This window comes from Hipposideros armiger, unplaced genomic scaffold (genome assembly GCF_001890085.2).
Source record: "Hipposideros armiger isolate ML-2016 unplaced genomic scaffold, ASM189008v1 scaffold_1967, whole genome shotgun sequence".
Classification (NCBI taxonomy): domain Eukaryota; kingdom Metazoa; phylum Chordata; class Mammalia; order Chiroptera; family Hipposideridae; genus Hipposideros; species Hipposideros armiger.
Genome location: NW_017733317.1, coordinates 27115 through 40536, shown reverse-complemented (window position 1 = coordinate 40536; position 13422 = coordinate 27115). Strand labels below are relative to the sequence as shown.

Below are 13422 nucleotides of genomic sequence, written 5' to 3'. Positions count from 1 at the left end.
CTTCTTTCTGTGTCTTGAACATGTTATGTTGATATACCTTAGGACTCATGCGCCAGCTGTCCTCACTGCCTAGAACTCTCTGCCTCCAACTATTTAACAGGCTGGCTGCTTCTTTTCATTCTAGAAACAGATCAAATGTTACCTGCAAGGAACATCTTCCATGAGCATTCAATCAAATATGGTTCCTTTTTACCCATAACTATCAGTCTCCTTCACTTTAATTTTCTCCATAGCATTTATAACGATTTCATCTTACCTTGATTATTTATTTATATTTCTTTTTTATCTGATATTCTTCCAGTGCTTAGAATAATGCTTTGCACAAAAAGACATTCAAGATGTCTTTTGAAGTTAAGTGAATAAATCGGTGGGCCCCCATTTTTTCCTTCAGGTACACTTTCAGGTAATCTAACCTTATATCTGTAAGTAGATGACTCTCACATCTTTGAAAATCATATAACCCAGGTATCGAAGAAGAAATCATCAGAAAAATTTGAAAATATTCTTAAGCAAATTACAATAAAAATACAACATATCAAAACTTATGTGATACAGCAAAACAGTGCATAGAGGGAAATGTATAGCCATATATTAGAAAAGAAGTACTAAAATCATTGACTCTTAAAGGTGATCTTATGTCATCCATATGTAGATGATCCTCAAGTTTTTATCTCCCACCCAAATAACACCCCCTGAATTGCAGGCGGCTCTATCCAGCTACCTTACCTGATACCAATTTTTAGGAGACTAACAAGAATCTCAAACTTAAGTAGGTCCAAAACATAACTCTTGACTTTTTGGCCCCAAATGATCTTTCCCTCTATCTGCATTTTAACAAATGACACCTTCAGTTTTACATTTGCTTAAGTCCCAAATTTAAGTCTTCCTTGATCCTTTCCTGTCTTTCACCTCCCAATTTCAATCTTCTCAACGTATCCTCTTAATTCTATTTCTAAAATACATTTCAAATTGTCCAGTTTAGAATTGGAACAGAAACAACCACATGCAAAGCGAAGTGTTCCTGACTCATAAAACAGATAAACTGTACCAAACCATGATGTGCAAAACAAACTGTCTAAGCTTAATTTAGAACTATGTGTTCCAAAACAAGTATATAGTCATAGTAATATTACACAGATTCACATGTTCTAAAGATAGGGCCACTGACTGTTCTAGCAATAGAGCTGGTTTACAAATCCTTGACTAAACCACCCAATGACTATTGTATCTCCAGTGGAATTTTCTTTTTGACTCTTTATTTTTGTCAATTTTTGCCTCAAATGTATGATTGTTATGACTTTGTGATGATTGACTCTTTTATTGTTACGAAACATTTCTCTTTATCTCGGTAATACTCTTTGTCTTAAAGTCTATTTGATATTAATAGCCACTCTGATTTTTTTNCCAATAAATATAATTAAAAAAAAGAAAACCATAAATGCTACTCACATGTAAGGCATTACTTTTTTTTTTCCTCCTTGCTTAGTCATGAAGAAGTTTCCATACATACCAACATCAGAAACGAAAAAAATCACAAAGCCTTTGCTGCATGAAGTTAAATTTTAGAAACTGTATGAAGCAGCCTTATCAGGTTGCTAGGTAAAGTTTTCTTCCAAGATATTTTTGGCTGCTTGTCTTCTCCCAGGAGAAACTTTTAAAGTAAGTTATTTGTTAAAGCGAAGTGTGAAGCCAGCATGCTAATGATGTAAAGTACCCAGGGGAGACACACTTTTATTAGATTTTCACTGGTTCACAAAGCAGAAAATATTTTGTTTCTTCTATCTTAAGAGCTATTTTGCTACACATCCAATGGCAAGGGCTTTTCCATGCAAGGGCATTTTCTTTTTGGCATAATTTACAGTTATGTCAAGGTGTTACCAATAATGGCGATGGGGAGAATTTTGACACATAGGGAATTTAAGAAATCAAAAGTCTGGAAAAATCACCCTTGGCTTAGTCCTCAGAGGAATGTGGGAACCTAACATTTAATTAGATCTTGGTGAGAGAGCAAACATTGTTTGTAAGAAAAGGAACAACAGTGGGACTACACCATCCTCATCTACCTTGATGGCCTCTGTGCAGAGAGAAGCAGGAATTTTCTATGATGCTTCCCTGAGAACAATTGTAATAGAAGGTACAGCTGGAGGAGGACAACATGCTATGAGAACAAGAAACTCTTTAGAGAGAAATTTGCTAAATAAAAATTATCAAACAGCATTTATTCATTCAGTCAGTAATATTTATTAAGCATCCACTGTCATGGCACTGTGGTCAATCCTGTGGAGGGATGCAAAGAGTAACCCTTGCCCTCAGCATGCTCACAGTCTGAGATAAGACATAAAGAACTATAATAGAGTTTAGAAAGGGACGCATGATGGTTATCCAACTTCTTAAAACTCTTTGTAAAGTCAGTTGGTAGGAAAATATTCAAGTGACCTTTCAGAACACACACACACAATACCTTATATTTTAAATAATTAGTCCACTATTTCTTGAACTGAAAAGGTATAGTCAACAAGGCAAGGAATCTCCAGGGGATTTCAAGAGAAATGGTGCAGTCTTCATACACTCACCATTCAGTCAGTCATTTTTTTCATTCAGTAAACATTTGTTAAAAGCAGCTGCTATGTGCCTGGCACTGTTCTAGAAACTGGGAAATAAAAATATAAAAACAAAGTGCCTGCCCTCGGGAAGTTTCAAGTATAAAGTCATTGAAGGTCTTCCAGATGATAATAATAAGTAAAGAGCAGCTAGTTCTGGGCAGGCCGAGTAGCGCGTTGGTTAAGAGTTGGCTTGGGACGCTGGCTCTGAGAAGCAGGGCCTCGGTTCGGATCCCACATGAGGGCCAGTGACCTGCACCCTCTACGGCTAAGATGGTGAACAACAGCTCGATCTGGAGCTGGGCTGCTGTGAGTCACCAGCGACGGCGTAGGCTGCAGTGAAGCTGCAGTGAGCTCCTATAAGCTACTGTGAGTGGCGGGCAGCCCACATGAGTGGCCGGGCAGCCAGCGTGAGCTGCCAAGAGCTGCCATGAGCAGCCGTCCAGTGACCAGTGACCGATCTGCCTCACCCAGGAAGAGNTCACCCACTGAAATGTAACAACTTGAATTAAGGCGTTCCAAAGCCACATGCAGACTATTTTAAAAGGTTATTCTAAAAGACAGGATGGAGATGGTGGGAGTGTGGCCGATGGATGACCACCAGTAAGTACGCTGAAGGCCTCCCCCTGAAAAGGGTATACCAATGTCAGTGAGAGGCAACAAGCAGCTGCGAAGTTTATTGCTTGCGATAACAAATGAGTTAAACGTAAATGAAAACAAGGCGTGTTAGCCACAAAAATTGTTTCTGCGTGTGCGCAACAACCAAAGTCTAAGGAAAGTGGTCTGAGAGTAAACAAAACTTTTTCTGAGAGCCGGAGTCTTAAGGGTTTAACTGACGGGGGCGGGCCGGGATTTGTCTGACGCCAGACGCGGAAGAGGCTTTCAGCTGACCCGAGATGGGAGAAGGCGGAAACGCCGGTGCCCCTGACCCTTACAATTCCCAAAGGGGCGTCACATATGGTTTGTCTATGCTGGAGAAGCGGCGGACGGACGCTAGGGCCCACAGTACTGCTAACTAGTGTCACGACTCACTTACCTTTCCCATTCGGAGGCAGTGGTAAAGTCCGTGATCTCAAATACCTCGGACTCGGGCTGCGGGAAGGGGAAGGAAAAAAAAAGAGAGAGAGTCAGGACGGGGCGCTGTCGCGGAGGAGCGAACGCACGCGATAGGGAGAGAAGAGCAAACACCTCACCTCACTGTCAGCCGCCATCTTGAAGAACGCCGGCGGGCGCTAGGGCTGCTGGGAAAAGCGAAGAAGGTCAAGGGGAGGAGGGAAAGAAAGGCCTAAAGCACGCTGGGGCGGGGCCTCTTGTAGCCCCGCCCTCTGAGGCACCTCTCCTTGTTAGTGAGCCTTTCTTAGAAAAAGTCTTCTAGGGCTGAAATAATTAGATTTTTATAAAATGGTTTGAACTTGAAGTTTTCCTGTAAAGTAACGAATTCGGGAAGGGAACAGACGCAAAGAGGTAAAACAAGGCCCTAGATTCCCATGGAAAAGATTGTATTAAAAGACCTAAAGCAAAAGAACGAAATCTTGCTGGTTTGGACTACATGGATGGATCTAGCAGCGGTTCTCAACCTGTGGGTTGCAACCCCTTTGGGGATCCAACGACTCTTTCACAGGGGTCGCCTAAGACCATCGGAAAACAAAAAGATATTACGATTCATAACAGTAGCAAAATTACAGTTATAGAGTAGCAACTAAAATCGTTTTATGGTTGGGGGTCACCCCAACATGAGGAACTGTATTAAGGGGTCGCGGCATTAGGAAGGTTGAGAACCTCTGAAGAGGGTATTATGCTAAGTGAACTAAGTTAGGCAGAGGAAGACAAATATGGTTTCACTGATATGTGGAATCTAGAAGCAAAACAAACAAAAACACTCAGAAATAAAGACCATGGGGATGGTTGATTAAGAGAAGGGGGTGGTGAGGGGAATGGGTGAAAAGTGGAAGAGGAATATAGTCAATAACATTGCGTTAAGTTTACGGTGAGAGATGATTACTAAAATTAGTGGGGTGATCACAGTTTAAGGTATAAAAAATGTCAAATCATATATTGTATACCGAAGCTGATATAACCAATATGAGATTGCATACCAACTATACTAAAAGCACATTGAATTTGTTTTCATTCATCCTCTTACTATTGATTTCAGGGCACTAAGCTAGGTGCTGTAATAGACACACTTCCCTACCCTCACCCCCTCTAAGAATTTACGCAGTTTGGTTAATCCAGGAAATAAAAATCACCATGCTAGTTATCTGGTTTCTGAGAAGAGCAGCATGCTTTTCAACGAACACTTTACTTTTTTAAGTCATTGAAACAGAAGGGGTTCTAGCTACCACTTAATTATATCTCATACATTCTGAAGTACTTACAAATAAAATGATAGCATCTCCAGGATTTGCTTGAAAATGGAAACTCAGTTTCCAGTAGGGAAACGAAATTTGCTGCATGAACAGAAAGAAGAGGTGCTACATGTGTCAGCATCACTGTTAGCAATGTGGAGGTTAATTAATGGTAACCTTGACAAGAAGAATCTTCAAGTATACAACGGGGGCAGTCAGATTGGGGGTAGGGAAGGCTTTTAAGCAGAGGGAATAGCATGTCCAGGGGCTCCAAGGCAGAAAAGTCTGATCTGTCTAACGAATCAAAGAAGAGCACCTAGAGCACAGTGTTTGCGATGAAGTTGGAGAAGTAGTTGTGGGCCAGACCACATAGGACCTTCCAGGCCAGGGTTGGACTTTATTTGAAGCACAATGAAAGTCACTAAAATGTTTTAAGAGAGTGATGTGATCCAATTTACATTTTTTAATAGCCTGGATGCTATCTGAATAGATGGGGTGGGGGCAAAAGAAGTAGGAACAGCTGGTGACTATTAAAGCATCCAGTGAGAGATGGTGGGGAGACTTTGACTAGGGTGGTCAGCAGACCAGGTGAACTTATGTGATACGTTTTTGGAGATACAATAGATAGACAGAACTGGATGATGAATTAAATGTAGGGATAAGGGAAAGGGAGGAATAAAACACAAATTTCTGGTTTCTGGTCTAAGCAACTGTGTGAGGATGATGCCATGTCCTGAGATGAGAAAAATGGAAAGGAGCAAGGAAAGTAGTGTTTGGTTTGGCAAGTGTTAAGTCGGACAGGCTTGTGAGACATTCCAGGGAAGTTGTGAAGGAGAAAGTTGGGTATAAGAATAGAACTCAGAGGCAAGACCTGGTGTGAAGATATGAATTTGGGGGTATTTTAAATAATAAGAATAGATGGTGTGATTTAAGAAGAGAATATAGAAAGAGAATTAAAGAAGCCTCATATAAAGTCCAGAAGAAATTTTGTGTTTAGGGATGGAAACNTGGTCACAGGCAAGGCTGAAATTGACCTTCACGAGAGACCCTCCCAAGAGACACCAGAAACAACATACCCGGAGGCCAGTTTCAGACCATACCAGAGCACTACCTGGTTAGCTCCACAAGCAGCACACCCAAAGGGGGGGGGTCTCAACAGGCACAAGAGCCCACGGGGATGAATTTCCTCTGAGAGGTCAGCCCCCACACAGCAACTCATACACTATGGATGTAGTCAATCCTCACAATCAGTCAGCCTGGGTGTCAGTCCCACCCACTGATGCACGAAAAGCAATCAAGGCTCAACTACAACAGGAGAACACACACAACACACACAAGGGACATTCCCAGAACACACACACAGGGGATCAGGGAGACTGCACCAATGGACCACACAAGACACATACTACATTAGGCCACTCAGCAAAGATTGAGAGACAGAAGAGGTCTACCTAATACATAGAAGCAAACACAGGGGAGGCAGGCAGAATAAGGAAACAAAGAAATGTGTCCCAAATAAAAGAACAGGAGAAACTGCCAGAAATAGAACTAAATGAAACAGAGGCAACCAACATATCAGAGACAGAGTTTAAAACACTGGTCATAAGAATGCTCAGGGAAGTTAGTGAGAACTTCAACAAAGAGATAGCAAGCATAAAGGACATAGAAACCATTGAAAAGAACCACTCAGAAATAAAGACTATAGTAACTGAAATGAAGAATACACTAGAAGGAATCAACAACAGATTAGATGAAGCAGAGGATCAAATCAGCAATTTTTATTAATTCTGTATTTCTACATAAACATTCATATTAACCATGAATAATGTCAATTTTGTTTCTTTCTTTCCAATCTTTAACATTTTTTATCTTTTCCTTTATTCTTCTGTTTTTCTTTGGCCTTAATATGCTGACTAAAATCTCCAGTACAATGTTGAAAAAAAGTGGTGATAGGAATATGGGTTCTCATTTTCACCTACATTTTGGCCTGGTAATTTTTTATTACCTTGTTAGTTTTTCTTTACTGTTAAGGAAATTCTAAAATATTTTACTCAGCAGTTTTATTTGTTAACTGTAGAAGGATTGGTCTAAATAACATAGCCTACCATATTCCTGAAAAACCTGAAACATGCTTTTTTAAAAAAAAAAATCTCTTGATTCAGCTCCTTCCATTTATCTTTGCTGTTATTGATTTAAGTCACCATTATTTTTTTCCTGACCCATTACAATAATCTAATTTTTCTATCTGTCCCTCTCCTTCAGTTAATTTTCAATCCTGCTATCAGGAGGAACTTTCTAAAATACAGATTTGATCATGTTTCTCCCTGAATGTTTTCAATATTTTGTGCTTGTATCTTTCCTCTGGACATGCTGTTGTTTAGTCTACCTGCAAGGTCCTTCTGTCTGTGATTTACCTGGTGAACTATTTGTCTTTCAAGTTTTAGCTCAGATAATTATCTCTTTTCTGAAGACTCCCAATGTAATTCTGTTACGGGCTGAACTGTGTTCCCCCAAGATTCGTATGTTGGAGCCCTAATCCCTAGGATCTAGAGTGTGACTGGATTTGGAAATGAGGCCTTTAAAGAAACGATTAAGTTATAATGAGGCCATTCGAGAGGACCCTAGTCCAATCTGACTGGAATCTTTATTAGGAAAGGTGATTAGGACACATGGAGAGACACCAGATACGCAAGCACACAGAGAATAAATCGTGTGAGGACATAATGAGAAGCAGCTATCTGAAAGCCAACAAGAAAGGCCTCAGGAGATACCAAACCTGCTGACCTTGATCTTGGACTTCCAGCCTCAGAGTTGTGACAAAATAAATTTCTGTTGTTTAAGCCGCCCTGCCTGTGGTATTTTGCTATGGAAGACCTAGAAAACTAATATACCCTACACCTTCCAACTCAGAAAGTTAGATGCTCCCCGTCCCTGCTTCTGTAGAGCCTTTTACACAGTGATGGCCTTATCACTTACTATTGTTTTTGTTTTGCATGCCTGACTCACCACTGTTTCTGAAAATCTGAGTTTCTTGGAAAAACATGATTTGAATGAATGAATGACTATTTCTCAAAATGAGAGACAAGAAAAGGATTACTCTTTGGGGAGCCAATTGAAATACTGATGGAATGCAGACCAGCCTGAACACAAGGGTAACCCTGCAGCGATCCTAAACATCAGAAACCCACAGTACTTATCACTTTCTCTTGACATAAAAGCTAAGAGAGGGACGCCAGTTGGCTCAGGTGGTTAGAGCACAGGACGCAGTGCTCATAACACCAAGGTTGCTGGTTCGATTCCTACATGGGCCACTGAGCAGCGCCCTCCACAAATGGATTGAAAATGACTTGACTTGGAGCTGAGCTGCGCCCTCCATGACTAGACTTGACTTGGAGCTGATGGGTTCGGGAAAAACACACTGTTCCCCAAAAAAATTTCTTTAAAAAAAAAAAGCTAAGAGAGAGTACTATTCTACTGGGAGAAGAAAACAAGGTAGGTTGTAGGGAGTAAAGCAGAAAGTAACAGCCTGTATGTGCTTGGATTAGTGTCAGATTGCTTCAGTTTGAATTGGGTGATGAAAGAGTATACATAAACCTAGCAATCTCTGAGTGGTTTTTACCCTGAAGTCTTCACTCACTAGAGAAGTGTGTGTGAGAGCTGTGTGTCAGCATAGTAAAAGTGGTGAATATTTCAACATTGTGCTCAGGCTGAGTAGGTTGAATCAATTAGCTCTACCAATTATTAGCTTAAAATTTCTAAGCCTTACTGTCCTCATCTGTAACATGGGAATGATGATGATTATAGAACTGTTGTGAGGGTTAAATGACATCATTCATGTAAAGGACTGAACTAGTAAGCATTAATAAACATTAGTTGTTATGATAAAATATTTGTACCTTATTCAATTAAGTACATATAATGGAAAGTACATCTTTAAAAGAGAACCCCGTGCATCCTTCAGTAAGTGGCAGGAAAAAAAACGAGCAGCACAAAAATGCCAGATGACCTTATGTTTTGGAGTGCCCTGAGTCTATTTCCTCATGAGTATGCTTTTATAGTCCACAATTTAAAGTCTCTTTCATCTGAGTTTATTACCCTCTATGACTCAAACAAAAATGTAGTCCATTTACTGAAGCTTTGACTCAAACAAAAATGTAGTCCATTTACTGAAGCTTTGGCTTGGAAATATCACAAGTCGAGACAAGAAATATGTTCTAATGTAAGAATTTCCAATCACCAGTGGTTTCCCAAGTGTGACTCCAAGAATACAACCAGTTTGGGGGTAATCTATGGGTTCTCACTCTGTAAGATTCAGTCAGATTTGGAAAGCAGCCCTTCTGACACATCACAGTGATTACAAAGGTATGGCTTTCTTGGAGAAAATCTCAGTGGGGAGGTGGTTATGGCAATTGTGCCAATCATGGAAATGGGCAGGGATGCAACTTCTTTTAAGCACTTAAGCAGCAACTTTGAGGAGTGTACAACGCTTGTTTTCCTTCCTGGATGAGATTGTCCTGCTTTCAATTCTCCAAGCTAAATGCTCAGTGGGTGGTTGCCTGGGTGACAGCCCGTAAACTAAGCAGTCATTTTACAGCTAACTGAAGGGTTTGTGCATGCAGAACCAGCTTTAATTATTTTTTTTAAAGTACTTTGAGCTGTGCAACAGTGGAAAATAATCAACAAAAAAATCTAAATCTATGCTGCTTTTAAATGTATCTCTTGTTGAAGTGTGGGTTGACAAGCTGTCCCCGAAATCAGAGCTACAATGAATTAGGATGATGTGGACTGCTGTTTGGCTTGGGGTTTCTTCAGCTGTATACCAACTCTCTTGGCAAAAAGTACCATAGGTAAGCCAAATCTCCACTTTTCATCACATTTTAGATAATACCATATGTTATACCTTTTTTCACCCCAAAAGTTGTCCCAGAGGAGGAACATTGGATAAACTGATAGAGAAAACTGTGTCCACATCTCAAATAATTATATCTTTAGAGTTGTCATAAGCTATTTTTGACTTTTCCAATATTGAGACAATCCCTGCTAATACTTTATGCAAATGCCTCTAGGCCATAGGCTAAACTGGTAAGAACAAGAACAGCATATAAAATACTTGTTTCCGTTGAATTATACCGAGGGACAATCTTTTATTTTAATCCCCTCAATATGTATTAACTTTATGTGGTATAAACTTTCTTGTAATCACTCAGTCTTATTTATGTGTGTGTGTGTGTGGTGTGTGGTGTGTTCTTGGTCATATTTTCTCAACATGGAACAGGATTCCGGTTGTTTTGTCTTAATTACATAAGATTCCAAATCAAATGTACAGTGTAATAAAAAAGATTTTGTTTTAGAATTAATCATGCACACAATTAAAGGTAAAAGAAACTGGGCTTCAATAGATGCTATATCAGAAATCTTTGTGGAATGAAATATTATGGCTTAAAAATCATTCATCAAAAAATAATCCTAAAGGAAAAACTGAGAAAAGGTTTCTTATGAAAAAACTTAAAATGGAAATGTACAGATTGAAGACCAGAGGAGAAAAGGGAGCTCACTAATCAAAAGTAATGTGGGTCTGTCCCTGTTAATTGAAAGAACGAACTGTACCGGGGGTTGCCAAAAAAATTTATACAAGTGGACAGACACTTTGGTCAACATTGCTCAAGCAGTAGTTCGCAGTAATCAAAAGTGTCTGGACGCTGATGGTAACCACTTTGAGCAGCTTTTGTAATTGCAGAAGTCAAGTGTGAATTGTGTTCATCTTTTGTTATCGGTATATTGAGTATTACAATTTTAATACAGTTTTCCTTTCTTAATGTGTGTATACATTTTTTGGCACCCTCTGTATATAGGAATACTGCTATTGTCAATCATTACTGTCTTCCTCTACTTGCTACTGAGTAAGTGAGATAATGGATAACCAAATAATGACCACACTGCCCAGTATTTTAGTAATTTGATTTGATAATTTTCGGGTTGCAGTTTGATTTAAATCTTAATTTTGATTTTTTTTTCCAGATAGTAGATAGTACCTGTGAAATTTTTCACTTAACTTAAACCACAACTCCATAGCATACATTGTCATTTCAATGCCAGGAGTAATAACCATGGGAAAAAAAATACCTTTGGTGTCTTACTTCCATTTTATGGATAAGCTGGTGATATAAATGTATATTTCTTGACTAATTGTTATTTGACTATCTGATTTTCAGCTTTATTGAAAGATAGGTTTTAATTATCATTTGTTTCCTAAAGCATTTCTTTTACCTGATATTGCAAATACTGTTGCATTTTCAAAAATAACTATATAAATACAAGTTGCAAAGCAGTTTGCTGGGGAAGATATGTATAGTAGTTTTCAAATGTTCTATGGCCTGGTTTCTTCCCTCAGCCAGCCCCTAATAAAGTTCCAAGTACACTTCTGCAATGCTAATGATTAGGATAATGATGATTAAGTGACAGCAATCAACCAATGTCTGCTTCCCTTAAAAGAGCTTAAAGTAAACAGTCAGGCACTACTGGTGGGAGTGTAAGTTTATACAGCCATTCTAGAGAACAATCCGGAAGTATTTGGTGAAATTAAATACACTCGGCCCATTCACCTCAGAAAAACTCTTGCATAGTGCGTAACAAGGCCTGAACAAGGATATTTATCACAGTGTTGTTTATGGAGTAGGAAGTTGGAGACAAGTTAAATATCTATCACCATGGGAAAAAAGATAATANTCTAGGAATGAAAATATTCATCCTTAGCTTTTCACAATTTATTTATGGTAAATATGTTGTATCACTTCTCATAAAATATAAGAGCCTTCCAACTATGTAAGTTCACTTGCTTTGCCAGTTTCCTTCGTTTTTTAAATTGAGGTGTAATTGATATAGTTCCTCTTTCCCTTTTATATTTACCCACATACGTAGTGTTTCTAGTGCTCTTCGTTCCGTCCTACAGGTCTAAGTTTCTATTTGATATCATTTCACTTTACACTAAAGATCTTTCTTTAGCACATTTTGTAGGGCCAGTCTGTTGGTGACAAATCCTTTCTGTTTTTATTTATGTAAAAATATCTTCCACTCAATGTCCTTCAGTTTAAAAAATTATTAATAAACTTTATTTTATTTTTAGCAGTTTTAGGTTTAAGAAAAAATTGATTGGAAAGCACAGAGTTCTTACATACCTCTCCCCCCAACACACACAGACCGCTTCTCCTATTATTTACACTTGTATTGGTGCAGTGCATTTGTTACAATTGGTGAACCAATATTGATAGGTTATTATTAGCTAAAGTCCATAATTTATATCAGGATTCACTCTTTGTGTTGTATATTCCATGAGTTTTGACAAATGTATAATGACACGTATCCACCATTACTGTATCATACAAAATAGTTCAATTGCTCTAAAAATCCTCTGTGCTCTATTTATTCATTCTTCCTTCCTACCTCCTGAATCCCTGACAACCACTGATCTTTTTACTGTCTCCGTATTTTTACCTTTTCCAGAATGTCATAGAGTTGGGATCATACTGAATGAAATCTTTTCAGATTGACTTCTTTCATATAACAATATGCAGTTAAGGTTCTTCCATGTGTTTTTGTAACCTGAGAACTCATTTCTTTTTATTCCTGAATAATATTTTATCATCTGGATATACCACGGTTTATTTATCTATTCAACTATTGAAAGACATCTTGGTTGCTTCCAAGTATTGGCAATAGTAAATAAGGCTGCTGTAAACATTGGTGTGTAGGTTTTGGTATGGACATAAGTTTTCCATACCAAAGGAGCACAACTGCTAAATCGTACTTTCAGATTATGTTTAGTTTTGAAAGAACTAAACATAAACTGTCAAACTCTCTCCAAAGTGGCTGCACCATTTTGGATTCCCACCAACAATGAATGAGAGTTTCTGTTGCTCCACACCCTTATCAGCATTTGTGTTGTCAATGTTTTGGATTTTAGCCATTCTGAAGGGTGTATAGTGGTATCTCACTATTGTTTTAATTTTCAATTTCCTAATGACATATGATGTAGAGCATCTGTATATCTTATTCGGTTAGGTTTATGTTCACAGATTTTTCCCATTTTTAAATTGGGTTGTTCATTTCTTATTGTTGGATTTTAAGAGTTCTTTATATACTTTGAATACCAATCCTTAATCAGATATTTGTTTTGCAAAAATTTTCTTCCAGTCTGTAATTTGTCTTGTTCTCTTAATGGTGTATTTTGCAGAACAAAAATTTTTAATTTTAATTAACTCCAACATATTACTTTTTTCTTTCGTGGATTATGCTTTTAATGCTGTATCTAAAAAGGTATCACTGAACCCAACATCACCTAAATAAGATTTGCTAAGAGAGCCACTTAAAATAGATTCCAGAGGCTATTAATGAAGTGGGGCAATACAGCCTGGGAGTCCCTGAGCCTTTTGCTAAACTGCCTCAGGCCCAATACTGCCGCCAGCCTTGGTTCACAG

At 38.6% G+C, this 13422-nt stretch overlaps 2 protein-coding genes across 2 annotated transcripts in view; one reads left to right on the top strand and one right to left on the bottom strand.

The window, feature by feature from the left end:
* The window catches only part of LOC109378415 (rab3 GTPase-activating protein catalytic subunit-like), a 51006-nt gene extending 47155 nt beyond the window's left edge, over positions 1-3851 (bottom strand). Inside the window, exons 1-2 of the mRNA XM_019634811.1 lie at positions 3794-3851; positions 3637-3692 (exon numbers count right to left, since the gene is read on the bottom strand). Coding sequence (XP_019490356.1) covers positions 3637-3692; positions 3794-3811 — 74 coding nt within the window. The 5' untranslated portion in view covers positions 3812-3851. The remainder of the gene's footprint in view (positions 1-3636; positions 3693-3793) is intronic.
* A 5685-nt stretch (positions 3852-9536) lies between these two features.
* The window catches only part of LOC109378417 (26S proteasome non-ATPase regulatory subunit 10-like), a gene marked incomplete at its 3' end in the record, with an annotated part of 30644 nt that continues 26758 nt past the window's right edge, over positions 9537-13422 (top strand). The window contains exon 1 of the mRNA XM_019634813.1: positions 9537-9795. The remainder of the gene's footprint in view (positions 9796-13422) is intronic.